Source organism: Nerophis lumbriciformis, linkage group LG33 (assembly GCF_033978685.3).
Source record: "Nerophis lumbriciformis linkage group LG33, RoL_Nlum_v2.1, whole genome shotgun sequence".
Lineage (NCBI taxonomy): Eukaryota > Metazoa > Chordata > Actinopteri > Syngnathiformes > Syngnathidae > Nerophis > Nerophis lumbriciformis.
The window spans coordinates 26,597,216-26,611,315 of record NC_084580.2 but is presented as its reverse complement, the minus strand read 5'-3'; the positions used below and the strand labels follow the sequence as shown (position 1 = coordinate 26,611,315).

At 41.8% G+C, this 14,100-nt stretch overlaps 2 protein-coding genes across 2 annotated transcripts in view; one reads left to right on the top strand and one right to left on the bottom strand.

Moving 5' to 3' along the window:
* The window catches only part of cop1 (COP1 E3 ubiquitin ligase), a 113,372-nt gene that overhangs the window by 24,647 nt on the left and 74,625 nt on the right, over window positions 1–14,100 (top strand). The window lies entirely within an intron of this gene.
* pappa2 (pappalysin 2) overlaps window positions 1–14,100 on the bottom strand; it is a 60,708-nt gene that overhangs the window by 30,021 nt on the left and 16,587 nt on the right. The window contains exons 6-11 of the mRNA XM_072912133.1: window positions 12,367–12,506; window positions 11,654–11,807; window positions 7,842–8,034; window positions 7,589–7,740; window positions 5,239–5,421; window positions 100–403 (exon numbers count right to left, since the gene is read on the bottom strand). Coding sequence (XP_072768234.1) covers window positions 100–403; window positions 5,239–5,421; window positions 7,589–7,740; window positions 7,842–8,034; window positions 11,654–11,807; window positions 12,367–12,506 — 1,126 coding nt within the window. The remainder of the gene's footprint in view (window positions 1–99; window positions 404–5,238; window positions 5,422–7,588; window positions 7,741–7,841; window positions 8,035–11,653; window positions 11,808–12,366; window positions 12,507–14,100) is intronic.

The window sequence follows — 14,100 nt, the reverse complement described above, 5'->3', positions numbered from 1 at the left end:
AGTCCACACTTTGGACTCCACTGGGATGAGATATTCATCTTAGCACGGTGGCATTCTGGGAGATATTGTGTCGTGCAGAAACAAGCAGGTAGTGCTCACCTGTCCGTGAAGGTCTGCTGAGTCCGAGGCGACGGCGGTGGACCGCGCCAAGCAGGCCGCCTGTGGACCCGATACAGCAAAGGCGAACAGGCGGAGCACAGAGGACTGGCGGGACCGGAAGACAACATGGCGGCGTCCACCTCCATCTTCTCGTCAAAGGTGCTCAGCTTGACGGCGCTCACGGCCACACGGAGGGCGTGCAGGCGCAGCGTGAAGGGCGTGTCACAGAAGACGTGCTGCGCTCCCAGGTGGATGCTCTCACCTGCGTCTGGGATCAGCTCCACGTCAGCCAGGGCGGGGTTACCTGGAGGAAGGTCGACGTCAGGCTAGAACGTGAACATCAGACTGAATGGAAGGAAATATTTGGGATGGCAATATTTTCCCTCCTTCAGGCCTTAGAAGTGGCCTTCATCCTGCTAGGAGAAGATCAAATATTTACCTGTGCACCTTCAGTACTTGAAAGTCCAGGGTGGGTGGAGTGTGTGGATGTTGGAACGGCTCCAATCGGGTGTGAAATGTGGGATATGGAGAGGTTTGTATATTGCCCTTTCATTTTCAATGGGGAGAAATTTCTGGTAAATCCAGGTAATCAGGGAGTTTTCTGAACTGGAAAAAAATTCCTGGTAAATCCGGGTAATCAGGGAGTTTTCTAAACTGGGAAAAATGCGGGCTTGAATGTCCAGGGTGAGAAATGAGGGATATGCAGTAGATTGTATATTTCCTAGTCATTGTCCACAGGGAGAAAATTACTGGAAATTCAGAGAAAGACGGAAATTTGGGGAAAGGGAAAACATGTTTTGCGTTGGATATATGGGAAGAGTAGTGTGGGTGGATGATTGAAAGGTCGGAAATGGCGCAACATTTTGAGAATTTAGGGCATTGTAGAACCATAAATTGTAGAACTTCCTGTAAATTTGGGAATTTTGGAAAAAACAGGAATTTTGGAAAATATTGATACTAGCACAATTTTCCTAGATGATATAAATGGGTTAGTGTTGGAATTTTTGGAACCGGTTGAAAAGTAATAACAGTTTGAAATGAGAATGGGTAATTCCGAATTCCTGGAATTTCGGGAAAACCGTGAATTTTTACAGCAAAAGAATTGGAGCATTTGTTGTCCCAACTAAGAGGAATGTTTTGAAGGTCTAATGGTTTGAATTAGTTGGAAAATGTGGACTGTGAAAACTTTCCAGGAAGAGGTGAAAATAGGGCTTTGAAAATGCGGGAATTCTGGAAATTCCTGGAAAATTTTTTTTACTTAAAAAAAAGTAGTACCGGTAAGTGGAAGGTGTTGAAAGTGGAACGCTTCAAATCAGATGAGAAATGAGGGATATGCAGTCCATTGTATGTTTCCCATTCATTGTTTATGGGGAGAAAATTACTGGAAATTCCGGGTAAATTGGGAATTTTGGGAAAGGGAAAACGTGTTTTGCGTTTGATATACAGTAGTAGTGTGGGTGGATGATTGAAGGGTTGGAAATGTCGCAACATTTTGAGAATTTAGGGCATTGTAGAACTATAAATACGTCTATTTATTTGAACAGGAACTTCCTGAAAATTTGGGAATTTTGGAAAAAATGGGAATTTGGGAAAATATTGATACTAGCACAATTGTCCTAGATGATATGAATGCTATGATGTTGTAATTTTTGGAACCGGTTGGAAAGTGTTGACCAAGTAACAGTTTGACTTGAGAATGGTTGTTTCGGAATTCCTGGAATTTCGGAAAAACTGGCAATTAGTACGGGGGAAAAAATAGAAGCCTTTGTTGTCCCAACTGAGAGGAATGTTTTGAAGGTGGAATGGTTGGAATTGTTTGGAAAATGTGGTCTGTGAAAACTTTCCAGGAAGAGGTACAAAATAGGGCTTTGAAAAAGCGGGAATTCTGGAAATTCCTGGAATTTTTTTTTAACTTGGAAAAAAGTAGTTTGGTTGTCCAATGTGAGTGGAAGGTGTTGAAAGTGGAACGCTTCAAATCAGATGAGAAATGAGGGATATGCAGTCCATTGTATGTTTCCCATTCATTGTTTATGGGGAGAAAATTACTGGAAATTCCGGGTAAATCAGGAATTTTGAGAAAGGAAAAACATGTTTTGCGTTCGATATATGTGAAGAGTAGTGTGGGTGTATGATTGAAAGGTTGGAAATGTCGCAACATTTTAAGAATTTAGGGCATTGTATAACTATAAATACGTCTATTTATTTGAACGGGAACTTCCTGAAAATTTGGGAATTTTGGAAAAAATGGGAATTTGGGAAAATATTGATACTAGCATAATTGTCCTAGATGATATGAATGATATGGTGTTGTAATTTTTGGAACCGGTTGAAAAGTGTTGACCAAGTAACAGTTTGACTTGAGAATATTTCAGAATTCCTGGAATTTCGGAAAAACTGGGAATTCGTACGGGGAAAAAAATAGAAGCATTTGTTGTCCCAACTAAGAGGAATGTTTTGAAGGTGGAATGGTTGGAATTGTTTGGAAAATGTGGTCTGTGAAAACTTTCCAGGAAGAGGTACAAAATAGGGCTTTGAAAAAGCGGGAATTCTGGAAATTCCTGGAATTTTTTTTTTTTACTTGGAAAAAAGTAGTTTGATTGTCCAATAAGAGTGGAAGGTGTTGAAAGTGGAACGCTTCAAATCAGATGAGAAATGAGGGATATGCAGTCCATTGTATGTTTCCCATTCATTGTTTATGGGGAGAAAATTACTGGAAATTCCGGGTAAATTGGGAATTTGGGGAAAGGGAAAACGTGTTTTGCGTTTGATATACAGTAGTAGTGTGGGTGGATGATTGAAGGGTTGGAAATGTCGCAACATTTTGAGAATTTAGGGCATTGTAGAACTATAAATACGTCTATTTATTTGAACAGGAACTTCCTGAAAATTTGGGAATTTTGGAAAAAATGGGAATTTGGGAAAATATTGATACTAGCACAATTGTCCTAGATGATATGAATGCTATGATGTTGTAATTTTTGGAACCGGTTGGAAAGTGTTGACCAAGTAACAGTTTGACTTGAGAATGTTTCGGAATTCCTGGAATTTCGGAAAAACTGGCAATTAGTACGGGGGAAAAAATAGAAGCCTTTGTTGTCCCAACTGAGAGGAATGTTTTGAAGGTGGAATGGTTGGAATTGTTTGGAAAATGTGGTCTGTGAAAACTTTCCAGGAAGAGGTACAAAATAGGGCTTTGAAAAAGCGGGAATTCTGGAAATTCCTGGAATTTTTTTTTTTTACTTGGAAAAAAATAGTTTGATTGTCCAATAAGAGTGGAAGGTGTTGAAAGTGGAACGCTTCAAATCAGATGAGAAATGAGGGATATGCAGTCCATTGTATGTTTCCCATTCATTGTCTATGGGGAGAAAATTACTGGAAATTCCGGGTAAATCGGGAATTTTGAGAAAGGGAAAACATGTTTTGCGTTCGATATATGTGAAGAGTAGTGTGGGTGGATGATTGAAAGGTTGGAAATGTCGCAACATTTTGAGAATTTAGGGCATTGTAGAACCATAAATACGTCTATTTATTTGAACGGGAACTTCCTGAAAATTTGGGAATTTTGGAAAAAATGGGAATTTGGGAAAATATTGATACTAGCACAATTGTCCTAGATGATATGAATGCTATGATGTTGTAATTTTTGGAACCGGTTGGAAAGTGTTGACCAAGTAACAGTTTGACTTGAGAATGTTTCGGAATTCCTGGAATTTCGGAAAAACTGGCAATTAGTACGGGGGAAAAAATAGAAGCCTTTGTTGTCCCAACTGAGAGGAATGTTTTGAAGGTGGAATGGTTGGAATTGGTTGGAAAATGTGGACTGAAAACTTTCCAGGAAGAGGTGACAATAGGAATTCCTGGAATTTTTTTTAACTTGGAAAATGGTAGTTTGATTGTCCAATAAGAGTGGAAGGTGTTGAAAATGGAATGCTTCAAATCAGATGAGAAATGAGGGATATGCAGTCCATTGTATGTTTCTTATTCATTGTCTATGGGGAGAAAATGACTGGAAATTCCGGGTAAACCGGGAAATTTGAGAAAGGGAAAACATGTTTTGCGTTCGATATATATGAAGAGTAGTGTGGGTGGATGATTGAAAGGTCGTAAATGTCGCAACATTTTGAGAATTTAGGGCATTGTATAACTATAAATACGTCTATTTATTTGAATGGGAACTTCCTGAAAATTTGGGAATTTTGGAAAAAATGGGAATTTGGGAAAATATTAATACTAGCACAATTGTCCTAGATGATATGAATGATATGGTGTTGTAATTTTTGGAACCGGTTGCAAAGTGTTGAGCAAGTAACAGTTTGACTTGAGAATGTTTCGGAATTCCTGGAATTTCAGAAAAACTGGGAATTCGTACAGGGGAAAAAAAAATAGGAGCATTTGTTGTCCCAACTAAGAGGAATGTTTTGAAGGTGGAATGGTTGGAATTGATTGGAAAATGTGGACTGTGAAAACTTTCCAGGAGGAGGTGACAATAGGTATTCCTGGAAAAAATGTTAACTTGGAAAATGGTAGTTTGATTGTCCAATAAGAGTGGAATGTGTTGAAAGTGGAACGCTTCAAATCGGGTGAGAAATGTGGCAAATGTGCGGGTTCAAAGAAATGCATTCATTTCCAATGGTAAAAATGTCTCAGAAAACCGGGAATTCTGGGTAATTTGGGACATTTCACCACTTTAGTCATAATGTTTGCGCTTAAGAAACGTCTGCCCCGGCCCTATGGTTAAGAAACACGGTCATAGACGATCTTTCATAATTCTCCATTTTCCAAAAATTGGGACTTGAATTTTGAGGTTTCATTTTTGCTTCCTTTCACTTTTCTTCTCTGCTTCAGCGCTGATGTTTACTTCTTCTTCTTGCTGAACTCTACAACAACGATGTGTTGGAGTCCAACACCACACCCGTATTCACGGTTTGGAACTTACTAATCAGTGACTCCTTACTTTGCCAAAAAAGTATTGCATTACTCATGGAATTACTCTGGAATAAATGTAACTAGGGAAAGTAACTAATGCATTACTTAAAATAACTTGCATATGTAGTTGAGCGACGTTTCATGAGAGCAGAGTGCGTGTGTGTTGTAAGCTGTCTGATCTCAGTTGTGTGGAAGTACTCTTGAAGTACTTACTTGCGGAGATGTAGGTGACCCAGAGGGTGAGCGTGTGTGGGACGAGAGGGTAGCGGAACTTCAGCGTGAGGGTGCAGCCTTCCGGTTGTGGACACGGTGAGGTCACGTTGGTGTCGTAAAGACTGAGCTCCGGACTCCAGGCTTGTAGACTAGGTTCACACAACTTCTCCACGTCCGGTTGGCCTTCAGGTGAGCACAAACACGCCCAGTGTGCTACCTCAATTTATGAGTTAAGTGAACAAAAGTGTGCTACCTCAAAATTATGAGTTAAGTGAACAAAAGTGTATTCTGTAGTTGTGTTTGCTATCTCGTGGAGTTTAAAAAACAGAGCAGCAAAGAGACATCTGTTTAGCTAACAGAGCGTGGCTGAAAGCTAACACTGTTAGCAGGTGCTGAAAGCTAACACTGTTAGCAGGTGCTGAAAGCTAACACTGTTAGCCGGTGATGAAAGCTAACACTGTTAGCAGGTGCTAAAAGCTAGCGCTGTTAGCAGGTGCTAAAAGCTAGCACTGTTAGCAGGTGCTGAAAGCTAACACTGTTAGCAGGTGCTGAAAGCTAACACTGTTAGCCGGTGATGAAAGCTAGCACTGTTAGCAGGTGCTAAAAGCTAGCGCTGTTAGCAGGTGCTAAAAGCTAGCACTGTTAGCAGGTGCTGAAAGCTAACACTGTTAGCAGGTGCTGAAAGCTAACACTGTTAGCAGGTGCTAAAAGCTAACACTGTTAGCCGGTGCTAAAAGCTAACACTGTTAGCAGGTGCTGAAAGCTAACACTGTTAGCAGGTGCTGAAAGCTAACACTGTTAGCAGGTGCTGAAAGCTAACACTGTTAGCCGGTGATGAAAGCTAACACTGTTAGCAGGTGCTAAAAGCTAACACTGTTAGCAGGTGCTGAAAGCTAACACTGTTAGCAGGTGCTGAAAGCTAACACTGTTAGCAGGTGCTAAAAGCTAACACTGTTAGCCGGTGATGAAAGCTAGCACTGTTAGCAGGTGCTAAAAGCTAGCGCTGTTAGCAGGTGCTAAAAGCTAGCACTGTTAGCAGGTGCTGAAAGCTAACACTGTTAGCAGGTGCTGAAAGCTAACACTGTTAGCCGGTGCTAAAAGCTAACACTGTTAGCCGGTGCTAAAAGCTAACACTGTTAGCAGGTGCTGAAAGCTAACACTGTTAGCAGGTGCTAAAAGCTAACACTGTTAGCCGGTGATGAAAGCTAGCACTGTTAGCAGGTGCTAAAATCTAGCGCTGTTAGCAGGTGCTAAAAGCTAGCACTGTTAGCAGGTGCTGAAAGCTAACACTGTTAGCAGGTGCTGAAAGCTAACACTGTTAGCAGGTGCTAAAAGCTAGCACTGTTAGCAGGTGCTGAAAGCTAACACTGTTAGCAGGTGCTAAAAGCTAACACTGTTAGCAGGTGCAGAAAGCTAACACTGTTAGCAGGTGCTGAAAGCTAACACTGTTAGCCGGTGATGAAAGCTAGCACTGTTAGCAGGTGCTAAAAGCTAACACTGTTAGCAGGTGCTGAAAGCTAGCACTGTTAGCAGGTGCTGAGAGCTAACACTGTTAGCAGGTGCTAAAAGCTAACACTGTTAGCCGGTGATGAAAGCTAACACTGTTAGCAGGTGCTAAAAGCTAACACTGTTAGCAGGTGCTGAAAGCTAACACTGTTAGCAGATGCTAAAAGCTAACACTGTTAGCAGGTGCTAAAAGCTAGCGCTGTTAGCAGGTGCTGAAAGCTAACACTGTTAGCAGGTGCTGAAAGCTAACACTGTTAGCAGGTGCTGAAAGCTAACATTGTTAGCAGGTGCTAAAAGCTAACACTGTTAGCCGGTGCTAAAAGCTAACACTGTTAGCAGGTGCTGAAAGCTAACACTGTTAGCAGGTGCTGAAAGCTAACACTGTTAGCCGGTGCTAAAAGCTAACACTGTTAGCAGGTGCTGAAAGCTAACACTGTTAGCAGGTGCTGAAAGCTAACACTGTTAGCAGATGCTAAAAGCTAACACTGTTAGCAGGTGCTAAAAGCTAGCGCTGTTAGCAGGTGCTGAAAGCTAACACTGTTAGCAGGTGCTGAAAGCTAACACTGTTAGCAGGTGCTAAAAGCTAACACTGTTAGCAGGTGCTGAAAGCTAACACTGTTAGCAGGTGCTGAAAGCTAACACTGTTAGCAGGTGCTGAAAGCTAACACTGTTAGCAGGTGCTGAAAGCTAACACTGTTAGCCGGTGATGAAAGCTAACACTGTTAGCAGGTGCTGAAAGCTAACACTGTTAGCAGGTGCTGAAAGCTAACACTGTTAGCAGGTGCTAAAAGCTAACACTGTCAGCAGGTGCTAAAAGCTAACACTGTTAGCAGGTGTGACTGACCGACGGCCTCGTCAGGTGTCCAGTAGCCGGACGTGTCACACACGCGGGTGGAGGTGGAGGTGGAGGCGGAGGTGGCCTCCTGGGCGTACTGGTGGAAGACGCCACCTTTCTCGCAGTCCTTACAGCTGACTTCAGGCAGGTTGGGGGCGGAGCTAAAGGATAAAAGGAAATTGTCTGAAACTTTGAATAGAACGGCAGAATGTATTTTGTATATGTTGTACTGTGTGTACATTCCTACCACATGCGTGTGTACCTTTGATGTAGTGGTCCTCCTAGTGGCGCCGGCCAGTAGATGGAAACCCAATCTGGACCCTGCTGGGTGACTAGCGGTGCCAGAGGAACGGGAGCAGGCAAACCTTGTGTCAGCCACCTCTGGTAGACCAGGTCCACATAACAATGCATCCTGGCGACCTGGTTGGGAGTGAATCGGTTGGTGCAGTTGTCGTCTAGTACAATGGGTTAGAAGAGAATAGTACAATGGGTTAGAAGAGAATAGTACAATGGGTTGGAAGAGAATAGTACAATGGGTTGGAAGTGAACAGTACAATGGGTTGGAAGAGAATAGTACAATGGGTTGGAAGAGAATAGTACAATGGGTTGGAAGAGAATAGTACAATTGGTTGGAAGTGAACAGTACAATGGGTTGGAAGAGAATAGTACAATGGGTTGGAAGAGAATAGTACAATGGGTTGGAAGAGAACAGTACAATGGGTTGGAAGAGAATAGTACAATTGGTTGGAAGAGAATAGTACAATGGGTTGGAAGAGAATAGTACAATGGGTTGGAAGTGAACAGTACAATGGGTTGGAAGAGAATAGTACAATGGGTTGGAAGAGAATAGTACAATGGGTTGGAAGAGAATAGTACAATGGGTTAGAAGAGAACAGTACAATGGGTTAGAAGAGAACAGTACAATGGGTTGGAAGAGAATAGTACAATCGGTTGGAAGAGAATACGGTTGGAAGAGAATAGTACAATGGGTTGGAAGAGAACAGAATGGAATGAATGAAATATTTCAAGTACAGTATTTCTGTCAGGAAGTGGGACCGCAGCTTGGGGGCCTGACCCCCAAGGGTGCAGAGACCGGGGGCAGAAGTAGGTAAAATAATATTATTTCATAAAAACAAAAAGGCACACTCACATGGAGAGGAGAAACAACCAGAAAAAGTCCCTGACAGAGGAGTGGAGGAAACAAAAGAAGGCGAGTGCAAAGTTGTCAGTGGGACAGGGAAGAACATGAAGCCATGATCCCACCCTGACTGAGCTAGGAGCCTGGTTGGCAAGCAGGTACAGGTGTGTCCTGGTTGTCAAGCAGGTCCAGGTGTGTCCTGGTTGGCAAGCAGGTCCAGGTGTGTCCTGGTTGGCAATCAGGTCCAGGTGTGTCCTGGTTGCAGGTGTGGCAGCACAATGTCAAGAATCATTGCTCATGTGTGAGGTCATCCCAAAAGTCTGTGCTATGTTTGTGCTGCCAACAATTTTGTTTGTGTTGTTACACTTTTTCACGCATTAACCTTTGATCTGTTTACGTTATTAACGTGTTATTAATCATAACTAGAAGCCCCTCCCACCAACTATGTCTAATTATTAATGTGTTATTAATCATAACTAGAAGCCCCTCCCACCAACTATGTCCAATTATTAATGTGTTATTAATCATAACTAGAAGCCCCTCCCACCAACTATGTCCAATTATTAATGTGTTATTAATCATAACTAGAAGCCCCTCCCACCAACTATGTCTAATTATTAATGTGTTATTAATCATAACTAGAAGCCCCTCCCACCAACTATGTCCAATTATTAACGTGTTATTAATCATAACTAGAAGCCCCTCCCACCAACTATGTCCAATTATTAACGTGTTATTAATCATAACTAGAAGCCCCTCCCACCAACTATGTCCAATTATTAACGTGTTATTAATCATAACTAGAAGCCCCTCCCACCAACTATGTCTAATTATTAATGTGTTATTAATCATAACTAGAAGCCCCTCCCACCAACTATGTCCAATTATTAACGTGTTATTAATCATAACTAGAAGCCCCTCCCACCAACTATGTCCAATTATTAATGTGTTATTAATCATAACTAGAAGCCCCTCCCACCAACTATGTCTAATTATTAACGTGTTATTAATCATAACTAGAAGCCCCTCCCACCAACTATGTCTAATTATTAACGTGTTATTAATCATAACTAGAAGCCCCTCCCACCAACTATGTCTAATTATTAATGTGTTATTAATCATAACTAGAAGCCCCTCCCACCAACTATGTCCAATTATTAACGTGTTATTAATCATAACTAGAAGCCCCTCCCACCAACTATGTCCAATTATTAATGTGTTATTAATCATAACTAGAAGCCCCTCCCACCAACTATGTCCAATTATTAATGTGTTATTAATCATAACTAGAAGCCCCTCCCACCAACTATGTCCAAATGTACCCAAACTGCTCCCGATCCTTTGTGCTACATATGTGCTGCAAAAATGTTTTAATGTCTAACGATTATAGTTTTTAAGTTAACGACCAATTAGGAATAATAACCATCTCCAAAAAACGTTATTAACATAAAAAAAAACTATAATAGTTAGACCACACATTTTTGAAACACAAACTAGCACAAACATAGCACAAATGAATGGGACAAGTTTGGGGAGACGTAGTTAGGGTCTTGTTATGATTAACAACATGTTAATTACACATTAATTACACGTTAATTACACGTTAATAACATAAAAACCTAAAATGTTAATCGTTTAAAAATGGCATCGTCACAAACGAACATGTTTGGAGCACAAACGTAGCACAAACGATTGGAACAAGTTTGGGGAGACGTAGTTAGGGTCTTGTTATGATTAACAACATGTTAATTACACGTTACTTAAACGTTAATTACACGTTAATAACATAAAATGTTATTTTAAAAACAGCATCGGCACAAACAAACATTTTTGGAGCACAAATTATTGGGACAAGTTTGGGGAGACGTAGTTAGGGTCTTGTTATGATTAACAACATGTTAATTACACGTTAATTACACGTTAATAACATAAAATGTTGTTTTAAAAACAGCATCGGCACAAACAAACATTTTTGGAGCACAAACGTAACTCAAACAATTCGGACAAGTTTGGGGAGACGTAGTTAGGGTCTTGTTATGATTAACAACATGTTAATTACACGTTAATTACACGTTAATAACATAAAATGTTATTTTAAAAACAGCATCGGCACAAACAAACATTTTTGGAGCACAAATGATTGGGACAAGTTTGGGGAGACGTAGTTAGGGTCTTGTTATGATTAACAACATGTTAATTACACGTTACTTAAACGTTAATTACACGTTAATAACATAAAATGTTGTTTTAAAAACAGCATCGGCACAAACAAACATGTTTGGAGCACAAACGTAACTCAAACGATTGGAACAAGTTTGGGGAGACGTAGTTAGGGTCTTGTTATGATTAACAACATGTTAATTACACGTTAATTACACGTTACTTAAACGTTAATTACACGTTAATAACATAAAATGTTGTTTTAAAAACAGCATCGGCACAAACAAACATTTTTGGAGCACAAACGTAACTCAAACGATTGGGACAAGTTTGGGGAGACGTAGTTAGGGTCTTGTTATGATTAACAACATGTTAATTACACGTTAATTACACGTTAATAACATAAAATGTTTTAAAAACAGCATCGGCACAAACAAACATTTTTGGAGCACAAACGTAGCACAAATGATTGGGACAAGTTTGGGGAGACGTAGTTAGGGTCTGGTTATGATTAACAACACGTTAATTACACATTAATTACATGTTAATTACACGTTAATAACATAAAATGTTCATTTAAAAACAGCATCGGCCCAAACAAACATGTTTGGAGCACAAACGTGGCATAAATGATTGGGACAAGTTTGGGGAGATTATAACAACGTACATTATATTTATTATTATTATTATTTCGGGATGTATTTGGTCCTGATTTAATTTCCTAATGATTGATTGTAATAAAAGTGATGGATGAGAAAGTGTAGTTTTGGACTCACCTGTGTAGCTCATGTAATTGTTGTAAGGTGTGTCCTGGTACACGGTGATGCCACAGGTGTCGTTCACAGCTCCAGGATCATGGCAGCTTTTGGACTTGGGTGTCGGTGCCGTGTCAGCACAAAGATCTCCCGTTTCCATGGATGCTGTTGTCTCCTGCTCTTGGGCAAAGTAGGACTTTATCCACTGCTGATGTTGTACCTTTACCTTTTTACAAACAGTCCACTATGTCCTAACCTGGTTTTAAAAGTACCTACACGGTCCCAGTTGTACCCATGTAGGCCCCCGGGGGGAACGAGGGAAAGTCCCAGAAGGTCCCAAAAATTGCAAATGACAAACGAGGTTCCCAAAAAGGTTTGAAATGTACCCAAATAGGTTCCGGCCGTGTACTGGTCGACCATTTTTTATAGTCTTACAGCAGGGCTTTTAAAGCATGTCCATTCATGGGCTCCTTTGGGATCTTAGGACAATGTGGGTTCCCCTGCGGTCTCGAGGGTAAGATGGTCCTTTCTCGCGTAGTTTGGGAATTCAGTTACGTCAGCCCATTTGAATTCAAGGACTATCTTGGATACAAGTTAATACAGCCCAAACCCTTTGGGGCCACTTCTGGTTAGAAAGAACCCCTAAAAGTATGCAGGAGGGGGTCTACAATGTAACTCCTGTGGACTTGGAGGTAAGGGTGTGCATAAATATACCAAGGTAAAATGTGTGTTACCTGACATGGGTCGTCGCAGGATTCTCGTTCGCTTACTCCCTTGAAGACATGGTACAGTCCAAGAATGTGACCCATTTCATGGATCATGGTGTTGTGGTGGCCACTTGTGCCAAAATAGGATGGGTTCAGCACCATTCCACCTGAGGAGAGGAACTACAAATTCTTAGGAAGGTTGAAGTAGAACTACTATTCAGATGTCTTATTTTCCTCAGACTGTCGTTCAGAGAACTTCCACCAAAATGATATAAGAGCTGTTAGGCCGGGGAGGTTTGTCTTTCTGGCAGTGGGGTGTCTCTGGGCCCCTCTGGTGGGGCGTCCCATCTCTGTCCTCCCTGCGCGGGTTATGGTCTCTCACTGGATCGGGCGCTGGTTGTCTTCTGCCTCTACCATGCCTTGACCACAGGCGGGTGTGCCTGTCTGCGCCATTTTGAAAGGTTTTTGGGGCTCGCAAACATTAAAAATTGTTTCCAACTTGCAGAACCTTAGACTAGCCTAACATTCACGAGATATCAATTTCTTTGGAACCCAAAAGCTTAATCTTCTTGTAACAAACATGAAGTCTTTGTTTACCTCTGCTCCTGGACTTTCTCACCCTAATCCTGCCTCTGAATTGTGTCATTGCCGGGTTGTCCTAACATTCCACCAAACTAATACTGTCACACTTGTGTCTTCTTCTCTCGTTGCCTGATCCCAGTGGAACAGAATGTTGATATTGGCAAGAGGGAGGTGCTGGTTGGCATGTTCCACCTGCAGGGATAGCGGCACTTGGTTTGATGGTTCCAGCCATCCTCTCCCCAAACTGACTTACCCCAACATCCTGGTTATCTGTGCTTGGCTCGAAGGCTCAACTCCAGTCTTCTTAACTTCACATGTTTCTACTGCCCTAAGGCCTAGAATGCCTGAGAATTTTATTGACTGGATGTACTACCTTCTGAGGACAATCCCCAGAGCCTCATCCTCTTGAAGCTCCCCAGTCTTTGATTGGTTACTCCAGAACTTTGACCTGATCTGCACTGAGTCCACTGCCCATTCTGGTGGCAGACGCAAGGAGCGGGTGTCAAGGTCGTAACAGGACTTCAGACAAAGCGTTTGCTGCCTTCCTTTGTCCTTTACACAACCCACCCTGCTCTTGGTCCAATGTTGCATTGGACTTTGTCTCTGGTTTGCCGAGCTCCTAGTTATAAATGTTGTTTTTCTTTTGTGGGAATCCTATGGCCAGGGTCTCAAACACTAGTCCACAGTTTTTATGATTGGGCAGTCCTGCAGTTTGGCCTCAGGATTTTATCCTACGGCAAACAAATGGAGATGGAAAATCGGGATCTGGAGGCAGCCCCCCCGGTTTGCAGTTCTTCCACCTCCCACTGATCAAGTACGCCCATGCACAACACCCTCACTGGCATGTGTCAGATTTGCTCAGCCTATGAGTTCCAGTCTTTTTCTCTCAAGAATCCAATCATCTGCTCCCTGTGGTCGATCGCTATCGCATTCTTTCCCCTTGGACAGAATATCTGGCTGTCCTCCATCAGCCGCCTGTGGGTACATTAATCTAGGAAACTTACATCCGGTTTTGGTAAAACTTGAGTGCTTGATTGTGTTGTCACCTCTTTACTGTCAACATTATTCTACCCCTCTCTCTCCTTGACCGTTCACAAAGCAACACCTTCTCTAGGCTAATTGATGGTCACTGTGGCTAAAGAAGTGGCAGAAGTTTTCAGTTTCAGAACTGAGAGGGTT